Below are 17,332 nucleotides of genomic sequence, written 5' to 3'. Positions count from 1 at the left end.
AAACTTACTGGATGTTTGCTGTGCAGTCCATGCCTAGGGTCCTCTGGTGGTTCCAGAAGTGTATCTTTTGGGGTATCCCCTGAGTACGGACCCCTGGAGATTGGAAGTTCTGGGCCATTATTTTGGTGTGCTTTGAACATTTTGTGTTCATAGTCATGTCAGTCTCTACCATGCGCCTTTGAATAAGGTGAAAGCTGTTAGACAATGATTATATTCTCTAAATTAGTAACCTTTGTATTTGCAAGGTGTTTGAGTGGAATTTTACCTCTGGTGAGCAATAGCAGCAGCAGGTGTAACATCCTTTCCCACCCAGAACCATGGCCCTGCAGCAAGTTAACATGCTCTGCGATGTCAATTACCTTGAGATGAGACTTTCTATCAAGTGGCTGAAGACTGGCATCTGTGGTACAGGGAATCTCAGAAGGCAGTCGAGATGGATCATCTACTTGGCATCACTGGCTAAAGATGATGCCAAATACTTCAGCCTTGTCTTTTGCATTCACATGTTTCCATCTTGGGTGGAAGTTCCTCCTCTAAGGGCTGCTGGTCAATCGGATTTGGGGACATGTGTTTAAATCCCACAACAGCAGCTGGTAATGAAATAAATCTGGGTCAAAAAGCTATTATCAGTAATAGTGATGGTGAAACTACTAAATTGTCAGAAAATGCAGCTCATTCACTAATACCCTTTATCCAGTTTGCTCCATACATGACCCGAGACTCACAGCAATGCACTCTACTGGCTTAGCATGCTTTGACGTCATATAACATTGCAACAGAAGAGTACAAGAAGAAAAAGCCAAGTGGACCACCCAGCATAGATCCAGGCATCACAAAGATATCACAAAGCCACAACCAGCCTAGGCATTCCTTCAACTATCATCTAGGGACATGTGCCAACATTGGGAGAGCTGTCTCACTGTCTAGCAAAACAGTAGTCTGACTGAATAGCTTCCAGAATCTTATCTTTCAGCTGGTGTCCCAGACTCCTCAATCACCATCCCTGGGTGTGCCCTGTCCTTCAGGCACAGAGGTATACAAGCAGGAGAGGGCGGCCTTCCACTACTGACTATGGACTCATGGAATCTCGTGGTATTGGATCATACAAGGGCATGGAAACTTTGTACTGATTATCACCCACTATCCTCCCTCAGATGATGAATAATATAGAGTCTAGGTGGGGACTATCATCAAGAGTGATTCAGTAGCATCACTACTGACTGAGCTTACTGAGTCCTGAAGGACAAAACTACCAGGCTGAGCCTGTGGAAGGTGGTGAGGGTATGAACATGAGTGACAAATTTACTTGATCTCATTCTCACTATCTACCTGTTGCAGATGCATCAGTCCATTACAATATTGCTAGAGGTGAGTGCTACACAGCCCTTATAGAGATGAAGTCTCTATCATGTTGTGCGGCACTAGCACTGCACTAAATGGAACAGATTCTGAACAGATCTAGCAACTCAAGACTGGGCATCCGTGAGGCGCTGTGGGCCATCATCCGCAGCATAATTGTACTTGACCACAATCTGTAACCTCATGGCCTGGCATATCCCCCACTCTATCATTACCATCAAGCTAGGGTATCAACCCAACTTCAGTAAAGTATATAGAAGGGCATGCCAGCAGCAGCACCAGGCGTACATAAACTGAGGTGTGAATTTGAGGAAGCTACTGAACAGGGCTATAACATATACGTGCTAAACAGTGGAAAAGTTATGGACAGAGCTAATTCATCCCACAAACACTAGATCCGATCAAAACTCTGCAGCCCTGTCGCATCCAGTGGTGAATGGATAATTAAACAGAGGCTCAATGAACATCCTCATCCTTAATGATGCTGGAGTCCAGTATGTGATTTGAGTGGAAAAGACAGGGCTGAATATTTGGCATTATCTTCAGCCAGTGATGCCAAGTAGATCCATCTGGACCGTCTTCTGCGGTGCCCTCTATCACAATGCCAGACTTCAGTCACATGATAGGAAACAGAAAGGAAACAGGTGAATGCACTGGACTACCATTTTGAAGACTGAAGACTTTTACTCCAGAACTTGCTGCATCTCTAGTCAAACTGTTCCAGTGCAGTTATATTGGCATTTATCCACCAAAATTGAAACTTGTTCATGGATACACTATCTATAAAAAGTAGGCCAAATCCAATTTGTTCAGTTACCTCCCCATCAGACTACTCTCATTCATCAGCAGAATGATGATAATTGTCATCAATTGAGCTATTAAATGGCACTTATTCCCAATAATCTAGTTACCAATGCTCAGTTTGGGCTTGACCATGGCCACTCTGCTCCTGAACTTATTAGTTTTGATTCAAATATAGGCAAAATAACTGAACTCAATGGGTGAGGTGAGAGTGATTGCATTTGACATCAAGGCAGCATTTGACTGAATGTGGCCCCAAGCAGCCCTGGCAAAGCTGGAGTCAATGAGAATTGGGGAAAACTCTCCACTGGTTGGATTCATACCTATCACAAAGGAAGATGAGTAGTCATGAATCATAGAAACCCTACAGTGTAGAAGGAGGCCATTCATCCCTTTGAATCTGCACCGACTCTCCAAAAGGGCATCCTACCCAGGCTCCCCCCCACCCCCATATCTGTAACCCCAAGCATTTACCATGGCTAATCCACCTAACCTACTCATCTTTGGACACTAAGGAGTAATTTAGCATGGCCAATCCACCTAACCTGTACACCTTTAGACCATGAGAGGCAACCAGAGCACCTGGAGGAAACCCATACAGACACAGGGAGAACATACAAATTCCACACAGACAGTGACCCAAGAAAACCTGGGTGCCTGATGCTGTGAGGCTGCAGTGCTAACCACTCCGAGTGGAGGGGATGCAAACATAGGGAAAAGAGGTTCCTGCCACTGGGCACCATAAGCCCCGATCCACTGTTGAAATGCCACGGATCTAATTCCTTAAACTCAACCTGCTGTTGGGAAGCCTAGATTTTGGCTCCTGCTTGATTAATTCATCCCGCCTGCCACAATTCCATTTCCCATTGGCCCCATTGAATTCCACCCAACTTTCCTTTCTGCATTTGCTCTGGAAAGAACTTGCCCTTCATCATCTACTGTACCTTCAAACTCCCATCAGTCTAGTAGCCTAGCATTTCCCATGATACTTCTGCAGCCATCAATTTTCTCAATATCTATCTTACTTCCACCTATGACAATCCTGTCCACAGTGAACCTCAATACTCTCCCATCCCTAGTCATGACTCCCGTCTTTTCATTCTCAAGTCTTCAAAAAGGCACTGTTACGGCCAGCCCCAGGTGGGGGTCCACAAAATGTATTATTGATCTGGCGAGACCCCTCAATTTGTCACCATCCTGCTGGGATACCTTCTAATTGTTGTAACAGCACAAACTCAAATACATCTGGTGCACAATTGGCTCAGTCAATCATAATCAGTTCTGATTAGACCAATCAAGCAATATTACACCTCCTTTGCCAAAGTGGCCCACTAGAGAGCAAAGTAAAAAGTAAAAAGTACCATTTCCTGGCTCATTTTCTCTACTGCTATACATCACTTCTTCCCTTCCACCTCCACTATCATATTTAAAACTAAATGTGAGTAACTCATGGACCTCTCTCTCTATCATTGACATTGAGACTATCTCTCAGTCTCGGTGACAGCTTCTGCTGATTCCACACCCCTCCTCAGCTCTGTTAAAGGGTCATCCAGACTCAAAACATTGGCTCCATTTTCTCTCCACAGATGTTGGTAGACTTGCGGAGATTTTTCAGCATTTTCTCTTTTGGTTCTGAATAGACACTTCTTCTCCACCTTTCCTCATATCCTCTGAGTTAATTTATTTCTACGTCCTTCACCCATGACCCAATTCCCATTAAATTGATATTTACCCATTTTCCTATCCTGGCACCACGATAGCTGACGTTAGAAATATTTTCTTTTACCTATGAAAAAAAAATTGCACCCTCCTCGGAAAAACCCAGGGCACACTTTTACGGACCCCAATCAGTGAGTTTGAAGATAGGGACATTGTATCTTGTTGCCTAAAAGGTTTAGGGGAATGGTCTGGACACTAACTAACTATTGAGGAACGTAACTATGTACAGATATAGAAGACAGTAGGCTTCTTCAGTCCAATAGTGATCTCCAATTAGATTACTAGTCATATGACTCCCTTTACATCATCATGTGAGTAGTTCTGATTGTTGGAGAACAATCGTCTCAGTGCCAGGACATTGCTGCAGGAGGCCCTAGGGGGCCCTAGGCACAACCATCTTCAGCTACTTCATCAATAGCCTTCCTTCCATTAATAAGGTAGAAATGGGGATATTCATTGATGATTTCACAATGTTCAGCATTATTCACAACTTCTCAGGAACTGAAGCAGTCCAGGACCATATGCAGCAAGATCTGGACAACATTAATATTCCTTCTATGTCCATGCCTGAAAGGAATTCCATGGAAGAGGATCAGAGCAGAGCAGAGTCTGGAATGCCTGCAACATCAATTTCTCATTGATAAATAATATACTACATAAAAATTGTACCACCACTGATCATTATGATATTTTGTTGGAATTCTCGATGTTCTACAGTGCATCTCTTCCCTGGAATGTGTATTTCTCTCAACCGCCACTCTGAATTATCCTCACCTCTATTTGACTTGTTCTTTCTTTCACTTGCACTTGTCAGAAAATAATTTTGACTCCTGATGGTTGCATGGATTGGCTTATTTGAGTGTCAGTTAGTACTGTCAGTCTGAATCCACAAACCTTTTGCTCTTGGCTTTCCTGGTTCCTGGTACCATGTGTTTTATATCTTTGTATCCATTGCAAACTAGAAGCACTCATATAAATAGCATATACCCGTCAATGTTCTTAATTACATCTGGTGGCAGGTTTGCCCTCATTTTGCTGCTGTACTTTTTGCTCATGGTGCATGATTGGCTTTTGGATATGTTAAAAGTTGAAACATAAATAATTCTTTTTTAAATGCTGAAAAATCCAAATAGTTATTTCAAATCTTACTCTTATGAAGGGTACATTATATCCTGTCTAACATGCGGTGATGGCATATACTTTACACCTTCATTTCAGGAAACCTGGATCTCCAAAAACCTCCACAGATAATGATAGCTACTCGAACCCCTACATCTGTGTTTCTCACATGGACCAACAGTTTTAAAGGAAAAGTTTACAAGCATGTTGGCAACGAATGCGCAGATGAAAGGTAATTAAATTTCAACTGTGTGTTTACAAATGATCATTGAAAAGAATAAAGAAACCTTTTGTATGTTCCTAGTTCATTAAGAAGCATTTCCTTAAATGCAGATGCTTATCTCCGATTTTTATCTTTCAAAGTGCACATTATGGAATGTTCTCAAGAAAAGATTATACCACATGGTTTAACTTCACTGAAAAATTCAAAATACTGAGGAAAATTTTGAGGAAAGAGGGCTGTAGCATCCCCAAAATGATTGAAGATGACTTACCGTTTAGTTCCCACTGACTGTATGATTGTAACTACCTTCCCCATGGTTCAATGTTGGGTGACTGGGTTGCCAATCTGAGTTATATGAGAGGCTCTTTTAGTCTATTGCTTCGGACCATGGGTGCCATTTCATAGTGGTACTGGGTGAAGTGTGGCCTATCCACACTTGCTATAATATCAGCTGACAATCCAACCAGAGAGGAGCCCAGCAGATTTTATTTAATGGAATTTGGAGGAACAGGAGTTCATCTCTGGGTTCTACTGAAAATGAGCCTCTGCCTCACTGAGATCCCCCCATGTCCTGAAATCAAATTGCAATCCCACCTCAACCCCACTTCTTTTTCAGGCCCGGAGGTCAAGTTGCCTACAAGTATTGTGGCAGTTTGGCATTGGGCTTTGTTTTTCCCATAGCCCCCTTCCCTATTCTAATGGAAACCCAATGTTGTAGCTTTCTCCGTTAACTTGAACATGCTCAAGTCAAATCTACCTCAATGAATTGAGTGAGCTCAATGGAAATTAAATAAGCAACACAAAAATCAATCATGCTTCAATCATGGGATGGCACAGTGGCATAGTTGATAGCACTGCTGCCTCACAGCGCCAGGGACCTGGGTTCGATTCCTGGTTCAGGTCACTGTCTGTGTGGAGTTTGCATATTCTCCCCGAGTCTGCGTGGGTTTCCTCCAGGTCCCACACTCCAAAGAAAAGTGGGTTAGGTTGATTGGCTATGCTAAATTGCCACTTAGTGTCAGGACGACTAGCAGGGTAAATACGTGGGGTTACGGGGATAGGGGCTGGGTGGGATTGTGGTCGGAGCAGACTCGATGGGCCTAATGGCCTCCTTCGCACTGTAGGGATTCTATGATTCTATTCTATGAAAACTGTTACTAATCTGTCAGCTGGCTTGTTTTTTCGCTAATTAGTATTGACAATCCTAAAATTTGTGCACTAACCAAATATACCATTGTGTGAATCCGCCAATTATTTCTTTCTCACTGACGCGAATATGTATCAGAAATCTCAGAACTTGAATGCTTCAATCATGGAGCAACAATACCTGACACTTGGTTCTTTATCTCAGCAACTACGAATAATTAATTTCTAATCTCTATCAATCTTAATCTCTTTTATTTGTAAATATATTGGATAGTGCAGCATTGCTTCACAAAAAAGTATATTTGCTGCATTTGGTTTATTTACATTCTGTAACTTAACATTAGCACATTGATCTTTGAAAGTGAGTAATTTTACAAGCTCCTTTGTAAAATTTATGTGTTATTTGTTACTGTTTGTCTAAAGGATATAGAGAACATTGCAATAATGGAAGTTTTCTGTGATTAAATGGAAAACAAATAATGCTCCTTACTTTTTAAAAAAAGTATGTTCTTTTGATGGGGGATATCATTCATATTTTTAGCCTCCAGTGGCAACATCAATCACTCACAGGTTAAGCGTAGCACAGGCACACATATGAACTTGCTGTGTATGGCCAGTGGTTCAATGCCAATGGGTACTGAATTACAGTTTTATAATGTGGACTCATGCTTGCAGTGAAGTAGGGTTGAGTGTGCCAATGCTCACCTCTTGGAGCTGTGTGAGAGAGAACAGATTTTCATTCCATTAGTCTGGGTTGAGAGCTGAGGGAGTTGTAAGTTAGCACATTGTAATATCTTTATTTTATAATTTATTTCAAAAATAACATTTGATGCGTTATATATATAATTCTATAAAGCCTAAGTGGGAATTGTGTTACCAGACAATCTTGAGGATAAATTATCAAAACAGAGTTAAGTTTCTCCACTGTTATTACTAAAGGGGTGTTATTGTTGCCATTGCATTGGGGAAATTCAATTATTGGAAAAATAACTAAACCCTTTGTTATTGTATTTGTGAAACACATTATTTATATAGTCCAATGCTTTGAGCAAAAGCTCTTTCTCTAATAACATTTGGCTCTCAAGTTACTAATTCAAAGACCCTTCAAACCGAGGAAAAGTTGAAGAGAATGATGAGGCGAAACCATATTTGCCTGAAATTCATGGGGTTTCATTAGGACTCTCGGAGGCTTTGGGTTTGAATATACCTTCATATATTTTGTATGCTTAAAAATATAGCAGCAAACTAAGTAATAAGGTATATATGCATTAAAAGCACAGATAATTATTCAGAAATTAAGGTGTTGCTCTTAAGACTATTTTTATTCCAAAGGTATGAATTTACTACTAGATTTATGATAGTATCAGTATAAATCTGGCATCAAATTGAGAATATAACACCAGGCCATAATGATTACTTGGGAATTTGAGTCACTGTTGAGTTCCGTGCCAAGCCCTTGAGAAACAAGGCTGTAACGTAGCAGCTGGAGCTCACAAATTGGCCCAAGATTTGCTGTTAAAGTAACAGTGAGTTTAATGGTGCTTGCTGTTATTAATATGCAAATTACCCAGCAGTTTGTGGCAGGGAAGAGAACTGCAAATCGTCACAAGTTATTTATTGAACATTTTGTGCCAGCCTGCAATTTGCCTTGTGTTAATGGCAGCTTACCCTCAAGCCCCATTTCATGCCCTGTGAATTTCATGAACTTACCCCATTTTTGAATTAGTTGCTATTTAAACTCGCTGTGGAAAGTTAGGGCTGATTTGTAATAGAATAAGTAACTTTTAATGAGGAAGTGCATGTTTACATTATGTCAGTCAATCTCTGGCAAAGAAAGGGACCAATATAAACTGTAGAGTTTCATTCCTGCAGGTTTTTTAAATTGAAAATTTAATTTCCTAAAATTCATTTTCTTACTTTTCCTTTCTTAATCCAATCTTTCTTTCCCTTTACTTCTCTTTATGGATCAGATTTAGGTCTCAGTTTATCCGCTATAACTCGCCATCTATATCCATTGTGAGCGAGAACTGAAAATTTGGCATTCCAGCCAAAACTCCATTCACTCTCAGCGGCACCAGGAAATCCCAACCACGAATGAGGACAGAGGATTTCAGCCATAGACTGACATCTAACATTTACCAAGGTCCCTCGTACCCATTGTCCTCACTGCACTTGCACTTCTGGCAACCTACAGAGAAAACAAATTGCCAGCTGAAGAGTGTGGGAAAAAGTCTTACTAATGGATTATGCCAAGAGATAAGCCTTCAAATTCTGGGCCAATGTCAATAATCTCTGGCCAAGTTATTCATTAATATAAATGTAACCCTCTTGGGTCTTCAGATTGATAGTAATGCATACGTGTATGTGCAGAGCTGGAGGTTACCAACTGCATACATTGAGCACATCCTGTGAAGTGTCAGTGCTGTGTGGGATATTGGAAGAAACAGGGAGTGTAAGTGAGACAACATTCAGATTAGAGATTAATATATGGAAATTGGGATCAAATGAAGCCACTGAGCCCAATACCCTTTTCATCACTATCCATGTTGCTACTTAATAAATCATGACCGCAATAAATCATGACCGCAAGTCAGTTTCTCCAGCAGTATTTAAAGGTACCTAGCCCACTCACATGTGGGCATATAATGAGAGATTTGCTGCCACGTGAAATGTTATTGAGCAGCCCAGTGAGGTGCTTGAACAATTTTTCCACAATGTTGACTTCTCTGGAGCAGTCTTCAGTACCCACCAGAATGTGTGTCACCATTTGTGGTCATCCACTGCATTCTGCACAGCGTTATCATAATGAAAGCACAGCCCTTGCCACAGTGAGCAGCTGAGAAGAAATTGGAGGAAGAGGAGGAGGAGGCAGCTACCTTTCTTGGCAACCTTTTCTGGTTGAGTTGTCCATGATTGATTCATCCAACTGCAGTAGCCGTGAATACAATTCCCCATTACTCATTCGCCTACAGTCCCTCAGTTTACATGCCACCTCTTAATGACCATCCTAACTTTCTCTTGGAAACAAAACCAACATTCCAAGCCAACTTTATGGAATAAGCCATCCAGTATTCCAAAGAAAAGTCAACTGTTCACCTTTGTGCATTCCCTTAGTATCTGTCTTCTGTGTGCCTTTACCTGCCCTAGTGCTCCTAAGCAATGTAATCTGGTAGCTGCAGCATGGTTGGTGGAAGGCTTATGATTGCTGAAATCTTGTTGAGTGTTTATGCCAGTCGGATGTTATGGTTCCGCCAACGGTGCACCCCCATCACGGGTTTCTTGGTGGCGAGGATGTGTTCAACGGGAAACCCTGTTAACAATGGCAGGACTATAAGATCCCACCTGCAGCGAGCGGTGTGCCATCTCCTGCCACTGCGAACACGTCGCAGAGGGGGAGGAAAGTCCTGTCCTATGACTTTCACCATAGCAGGCTGCAGATGGACTTGCAGGTTTCCCTCAAGCAACTAGTCCTAGAAGGCTCAGCTTCAGACTGCACTGTTTGGCATGGGCAGCAGCAGACTGAGCTGGCTGGCAAACAGGCATCAGAAAGAGCACTGGCAATGGTGTGAAGATGAATACTCTCTTCCTTGGAGAGGACAGTAAGCTCATGTTCCTTGGAGTTACTACGAATGCCCCAGGGTGGCACCTCCATTGTCCTGGAATGCCAATCATAGCACACCCATCATGCTTTCTCCGTATACTATGCTATCAAATGTCTCATTGGAGTCCTCTACATCCAAACTTGTGCATGCTCTTGTCCTCCAGGAGGCTAGGACACAACCATTTCCTATGGGCATCTGAAAAGAGAAAGGCACAAGGCTAAAATGAGGGCAGTGGAAAAGGAGGCAGTGGGTTGTGGGCTGGTGGGAGGGGAGCAAGAAATTGATGCATACACCATCTGCAATGTGGGAATCAGAAGAGATTGTGGGATGAGGTTGGAGTGGGAAGCAAGAAGGAAAATTAGTTAGCAACATACCATCACCTTCAATACTTTCAGCTGCAAGCATGGCCTCAGTCATAGCTGGTCCAATGATGGTGAGCATGCTCTTGGCCTTGAAGATAAGAACTTGCAATTGTGCCTGTCCCCCACTGGTTATGTGCTGCTCTCTTCAGTTATGTGTCCCCTTGTTCTATTAGAGAGAGGGGAGTGTGTCAGTGAGTGTGATGTAATGTGTTGATGTGGTTATCGTGGTTGAGTAATGGCAGTATGTGTGAGTTGTGAGATGCAGATGCAAGATTTGCAGCAGAGCTGAATGTGTGAGGGTTAGGTAAAACATATGACTGTTAGTTATGTGTCATGATTGATAGAGATTGTTGGTAAATGACTCAGGGGGACTGTGATGCATTGTGGAGTTTGTGAAACTAGGGGTACAGTTGGTGGAATAAGGCATTAGAGATGCATTCATTGATCTTAACCACTCATGTGAGGTTATTGAACTTCTTTCGACACTGCATTCAGGTCCTTGGGGCTGCACTCCTGACATTGAAAACCACAGCTATCTGCTCCCATTGCCTTCCCAGAGTTTGTCAGGATGGCCTCCTTGGCTTCTGTATATAGAGGTGATCTCTCCTCCTTTCCACTTCCTGCATTGAGTCCTCCAATTCTACATAGGAGAAGATTGGAGCTTACTGTGTCTTTTCCAGATTGAACTCACTTCTGTAATGAACTCCAATACTGACTCGTTTTGATTTGATTTGATTTATTGTCACATGTATTAGTATACAGTGAAAAGTATTGTTTCTTGCGCGCTATACAGACAAAGCATACCGTTCATAGAGAAGGAAACAACAGAGTGCAGAATGTAGTATTACTGTCATAGCTAGGGTGTAGAGAAAGATCAATTTAAAGTGAGGTAGGTCCATTCAAAAGTCTGATGGCAGCAGGGAAGAAGCTGTTTTTGAGTAGGTTGGTACGTGATCTGAGACTTTTGTATCTTTTTCCCTATGGAAGAAGGTGGAAGAGAGAATGTCCAGGGTGCATGGTGTCTTTAATTATGCTGGTTGCTTTTCCGAGGCAGTGGGAAGTGTTGACAGAGTCAATAGATGGGAGGCTGGTTTGCGTGATAGACTGGGCTACATTCACGACCCTTTGTAGTTTCTTATGGCCTTGGGCAGAGCAGGAGCCATACCAAGCTGTGATACAACCAGAAAGAGTACTTTCTATGGTGCATTTGTAAAGGTTGGTGAGAGTCGTAGCTGACATGCCAAATATCCTTCGTCTTCTGAGAAAGTAGAGGCATTGGTGGGCTTTCTTAGTGTCGGCATAGGGGGACCAGAACAGATTGTTGGTGACCTGGACACCTAAAAACCTGAAGCTCTCAAACATTTCTACTTCGCCCCCATTAATGTAGACAGAGGCATGTTCTACACTATGCTGCCTGAAGTCAATGACAATCTCCTTCATTTTGTTGACATTGAGGGAGAGATTATTGTCGTCGCACCAGTTCACCAGATTCTCTATCCCTTTTCTATGCTCCGTCTCATCATTGTTTGAGATCCGACCCACTACGGTGGTGTCATCAGCAAACTTGAAAATCATGTTGGATGGGAATTTGGCCACATAGTAATAAATGTATAAGGAGTAGAGTAGGGGCTGAGGACACAGCCTTGTAGGGAGCGATGAGAAAATGGAGTTTAAGGCTAAGATCAGCCATGATAGTACAGTATCAAATGACAGGACAGGTTTGATGGGCCATATGGTCTGTTGTTGCTCCTATTTCTTATGTTCTTAAGAGTAGCTTAATTCCATATTATTATCCCCATTTTCAAGCTTTATCCAATATTTCGCCCAAGTTTCTAATGCTAGGTTTTTGGGGTCGAACAGAGAGAGGACATGTCGGCTTTTCTTTGTGCTCTGCCTCTTTGCTTTCGGCTCACACCTAACCCGTGATGCCTTATCCTTATATTGTGGCTTGTTATCTTCTCGTCTCCTGGGCCTTTTCCTTTTTTTATATTGCTCATGTTAGTTTTTTCTTGTGTGGGGTGGTGGATGAATGTGGGTATATGTGTGTGGGGGAGAAAGGTTGGGGTGGGTGAAAAGTGTTGGCTGGGACCTCTATAAGAAGAGGGTAGTGGCTGCATGGGTTCCGCCATATTGTAGGTGGTTGGGGAGAGGTGGTTGTTGAGGTGTTGTGTACCAGGGGGATGGGGCTGTTAGGTTGGGGACCTTTGTTGTGTTTCCAGAGGTTGGGAGAGTCTTTTTGGGTTTCCTGGCTGGGGGAGTTTTATGTGCTTGTTGCTAAGTAATTGGGGGTGAAGATTCCTGGGGGTTTCCTGATAGGGATGTTGATGGGTAGGTAGTGGGTTGAAGGGTGTTTTGTTGTCTTCCTGTGTCTTGGCTCTTTTGCCTCCCGTGTATGTGTCTGTTGGGTGCGCAGGGTGGTTCGGTGCGGCAGGATGGTACCGTACATGTTGTGTCCCATATATGTTGGATGTTTTGTGTTTGAGGGTGGGGTTTTGAGAGGGGGTTTTCAGATTAAAGATTGACTATTTTGAAGTCCATGTTGGGTGAAGAACAAAAGAGAAGGATGATTCGAGGTTTACATTTTTAGTCAGGATCTTGTTGCTAGTTATGATGAGTTTCCCTTTGTTCAGGGTCCCTTATATTTTTTTTAAGTGACCTGGGGGAGTTAGTGGTTGCCTCCCCTAGGGGAGTTTTCTTTTGCTAGTCATGATGAGTCCCTCTGTGGCCAGGATTCCTTCCATTGTTCAAGGTGATTCAGGGAGTCTAGAAATTTGCAGTTTTTAAGGGAGGGCCCTTTTGTTAGTTGTGGAGAGCTATCCTTTGTCAAAGGTTTTCCCATTTTTTCAGGTGATTGAATACTTGCATCTTCCTAGACTTGTCTGTTAATTGTCGTGAGCCCGCATGTGGCCAGCGTCTCCTCCATTTTTAGACTGCTTGAGAAGTTTTCGATCCATATTTTTGTTTGAGGGGTTTATCTTTTTAAGAGTGTCCTAATACCCATGTGTACCAGATTACCCCCAGTGTTTGGTGTGAAACTGTAACGAACTGTGGACGGTGCTCAGGAACCATCAGAAAATCCTTATTTTTATGTGGATGCAGAAGGTTCACTCACCCCAGGGCTGCTGAAGGTTGAGTCCAGGTCCTGTTGAGGTTCATTTAGCTCCTGTTCATCCCACGTCTGGGGCTGGCTGTGGATAGTGTCTGGCCATTCTTGCCTTTCCTCTCCAGTAAAATTCCAACTGAGGTTTAATATTGCGAATTTAGCTTGCATCCCACATTGTTTCGCTGCTTTCTAGCACTTTATCAAGGGAAGAGAGAGTTTATTTCACTGTCTTGTGCTTTGTGTCCTTTCCATGGTCCTTCTGGATCCTGTTTTCTCAAGCAGCCTTGGGGTGAGTGAGTGTCCTATACCGAACTCCTGTTCCTTGCTACCTGTGGGAGTAAAGGAAGTTCTACTTCCCTATCTGTTCTACATTTGGGCTTAAATCCCACACCTTCCTGTCCTTGAGTGGCAGGGAGCTGTTGCAGCTCATTGATTTCTGTGGGTTTGAGATCCACCCCTTCCCATCTCTGAATGACCAGGAGATGGTCTGGCCACTTCCGGGGGGGGGAGGTTGGTGGCATTTGGCCCATATCCCTCTGTACCTATCTTACCCATGTAACTGTCTAAACACTTTTTAAAATACAAAATTGTACCCGCCTCTACTACTCCCTCTGGCTGCTTGTTCCAGACACTCACCACTCTGAAAAAATTGCCCCTCTGGACACTTTTGTATCTCTCCCCTCTCACCTTAAACCTATGCCCTCTAGTTTTAGATTCCGCTATCTTTGGGAAAAGATATTGACTTTCTAGCTGATCTATGCCCCTCATTATTTTATAGACCTCTATAAGATCACTCCTCAGCCTTCTACACTGCAGAGAAAAAAGTCCCAGTCTATCAAGCTTCTCCTTGTAACTCAAACCATCAAGTCCCGGTAGCATCCTAGTAAATCTCTTCTGCACTCTTTCCAGTTTAAGAATCTCTGTTGTGTCCCCTTGTCCTCTGTGTGGGAACCCCTTTTTGGCCTTTAGTTCCTAGGTCAGTTCCCTGTCTTCTATTCCTGATAGTTAGGCAGAAAGGAAAGCTGTTTCTAATAGAAGAGTCAGAGAGCTGCTTGGGGGAAGTACATTTTTACAAAGCAGACTAGCATGTCTGACAGATATAAAAGAGGGAAAGTACATACTGAATAGAAAAACAAAAGAGAAAATAGGGAATGGAGATTGGTTATTTGTCTATTTCCAACCTATTAAACAGAAGAACAATATTTGAAAAGGAGGAATAATTTTTTAAAAATTAAGGAATTATGAGATTGAAGTGAAGCAAGAAAGAAAAATTAAAGTAACAGAATGAAAAAAAATGTATGATTAGCAATCTTGTTTTAGCTTTAACTGTGCAATCCGTTGAAGGGTACTTTAAAAATGAATGTGAGCGTAAAAATTACATTAAAAATGAATGTGGCAAAGGCGAGATGTGAAAGTTGACTAACACTTATTAAATGGTACAAGGGTCTCGCACATACAGGCTAAAATTTTCTGGCTGTGCGTACTGGTGGGGCCTTCTGGTCCCACCAATGGTGCAACCCCGCCCTGGGTCTCCCGGCAGAAGTCAATGGGAAATCCCATCGACAGTGGTAGGACTAGAAGATTCTGCCGCTGGCGAAAGGCACGCCATGTCCCGCAGCAAGAAACACCCGTGGGGAGGCCAGAACATCTTCCCTCACAAGGTTAATGGGGCATTGAGTATAGTACCACCCACACAATGATGTAAGAAGGCACATGACCCAGAGCTTGGGTCAGTGTGGTGTTGGCCAGAGACATTTTAAGACCCAGAATGGAGATAGCTCCTTGCCTTTATATAATTTATGTATAGTCACAAATAGTTAATAAAGACTTGCTATTAACATACATGTTGTAAGCAAAAACAAGCTGGTTAAATTTGGATGAGTTCAACTGTATTTGAGGTCACCATTGCAGATGTCAGAGCAGCTTTCTCGAAGGTCAACCCATGGAAAGCGACTGGCCCGGATGGGGTACCTGGACGAGCACTCAGATCCTGCGCGGATCAGCTGGCGGGGGTATTTGCAGACATCTTCAACCGCTCTTTACAACAATCTCACGTCCCTATCTGTTTCAAGAAGACGACCATCATCCCAGTACCAAAGAAAAGCCAAGCAGCGTGCCTTAATGACTATTGTCTGGTGGCTCTGACATCCATCATTATGAAGTGCTTTGAAAGGCTAGTCATGGCACGAATCAATTTCTGCCTCCTGGATTGCCTGGATCCACGACAGTTTGCCTACCTCTGCAACAAGTCCACAGCAGACGCCAACTCCCTGGCCCTGCACTCAACCCCGGAACACCTAGATAACAAAGACACCGATGTCAGACTCCTATTTATTGACTATAGCTCAGCCTTCAACACAATGATTCCTTCGAAACTCATCTCCAAACTCCATGTCCTGGGCCATGGCCACTCCCTCTGGAATACCTCCTCCACAGTCATCCTCAACACTGGTTGAGGCCCCACCAGGCTGTGCTCTCAGCCCCCTACCACACTCCTTATACACCCATGACTGTGTGGCCAAATTCCCCTCCAACTCAAGTTTCAAATTTGCTGACGACACTACCATAGTGGGTCAGATCTCAAACAATGATGAGACAGAGTACAGGAATGAGATAGAGAATCTGGTGAACTGATGCAGCAACAATAATCTCTCCCTCAATGTCAACAAAACAAAGGAGATTGTCATCAACTTCAGGAAGCGTAGAGGAGAAATGCCCCTGTCTACATCAACGGGGGCGAAGTAGAAAGGGTTGAGCGCTTCAAGTTTTTAGGCGTCCAAATCACCAACAACCTGTTCTGGTCCCCCCATACCGACACTATAGTTAAGAAAGCCCACCAACGCCTCTACTTTCTCAGACGACAAAGGAAATTTGGCATGTCAGCTACGACTCTCACCAACTTTTACAGATGCACCATAGAAAGCATTCTTTCTGGGTGTATCACAGCTTGGTATGGCTCCTGCTCTGCCCAAGACGGCAAGAAACTACAAAAGGCCGTGAATGTAGCCCAATCCATCACGCAATCCAACCGCCCATGCATTGACTCTGTCTACACTTCCCGTTGCCTCGGCAATGCAGCCAGCACCCCAGACATTCTCTCTTCCACCTTCCGTCGGGAAAAAGATGCAGGTCTGAAGTCACGTACCAACCGACACAAAAATAGCTTCTTCCCTGCTGCCATCAAACTTTTGAATAGACCTACCTTGCATTAAGTTGATCTTTCTCTACACCCTAGCTATAATTGTAACACTACATTCTGCACTCTCTCGTTTTCTTCTCTATGAACGGTATGCTTTGTTTGTGTAACGGGCAAGAAGCAATACTTTTCACTGTATGCTAATACATGTGACAATAATAATAAATCAAATCAAATCAAATCTGAGCTGACATCTAACAAATACCCTGCTGTTCTCTTGGTGTTTCAAACCCACACCGGGCCTGATTTTACCATTTTCATTCTAAGTGCTGAATCTGGGCGCAATTCAGATCCGACTTAGAAATCTGCTTTCAGGCGCCCCCATACGCACTTAGCCTGAAAAATAAATTGCGAGTTCAAATTGTGCTGTGGGCGGGGCTTAGCACGCCCGAAATGATCGGAACTCTGAACTGTGCATGCGCAGTTAGAAAAAATTTGAAAAAGCGCGCCCGGGAGCGATGGCCCCCATAGACATCACTGTCCCCCTGATCCACCCCCGCCCCCCCGCTACCCAGACCGATCGCAACTCCCTGCTCCCTTCCCCCCCACTGATCGCCTGTAGAGTGGCAGCGGATATAGAATGGTCGAGTTTGGACCAGGGAGCGGCGCGGGCTTGGAGGGCCGAAGGGCCTGTTCCTGTGCTGTATTGTTCTTTATTCTTTGGATCCCCCTACCCTACCCGCCCCCCCCACCAGAGGTCCA

At 43.4% G+C, this 17,332-nt stretch overlaps 1 protein-coding gene across 1 annotated transcript in view; it reads left to right on the top strand.

Moving 5' to 3' along the window:
* The window catches only part of LOC144506076 (uncharacterized), a 186,980-nt gene that overhangs the window by 83,764 nt on the left and 85,884 nt on the right, over positions 1-17,332 (top strand). The window contains exon 4 of the mRNA XM_078231893.1: positions 5,098-5,230. Within this exon, the coding sequence (XP_078088019.1) occupies positions 5,098-5,230 (133 nt within the window). The remainder of the gene's footprint in view (positions 1-5,097; positions 5,231-17,332) is intronic.

This window comes from Mustelus asterias, chromosome 17, assembly GCF_964213995.1.
Source record: "Mustelus asterias chromosome 17, sMusAst1.hap1.1, whole genome shotgun sequence".
NCBI classification, from domain to species: domain Eukaryota; kingdom Metazoa; phylum Chordata; class Chondrichthyes; order Carcharhiniformes; family Triakidae; genus Mustelus; species Mustelus asterias.
Note: the sequence above shows the minus strand (reverse complement) of the source record. Positions and strands in the feature narration are given on the sequence as shown.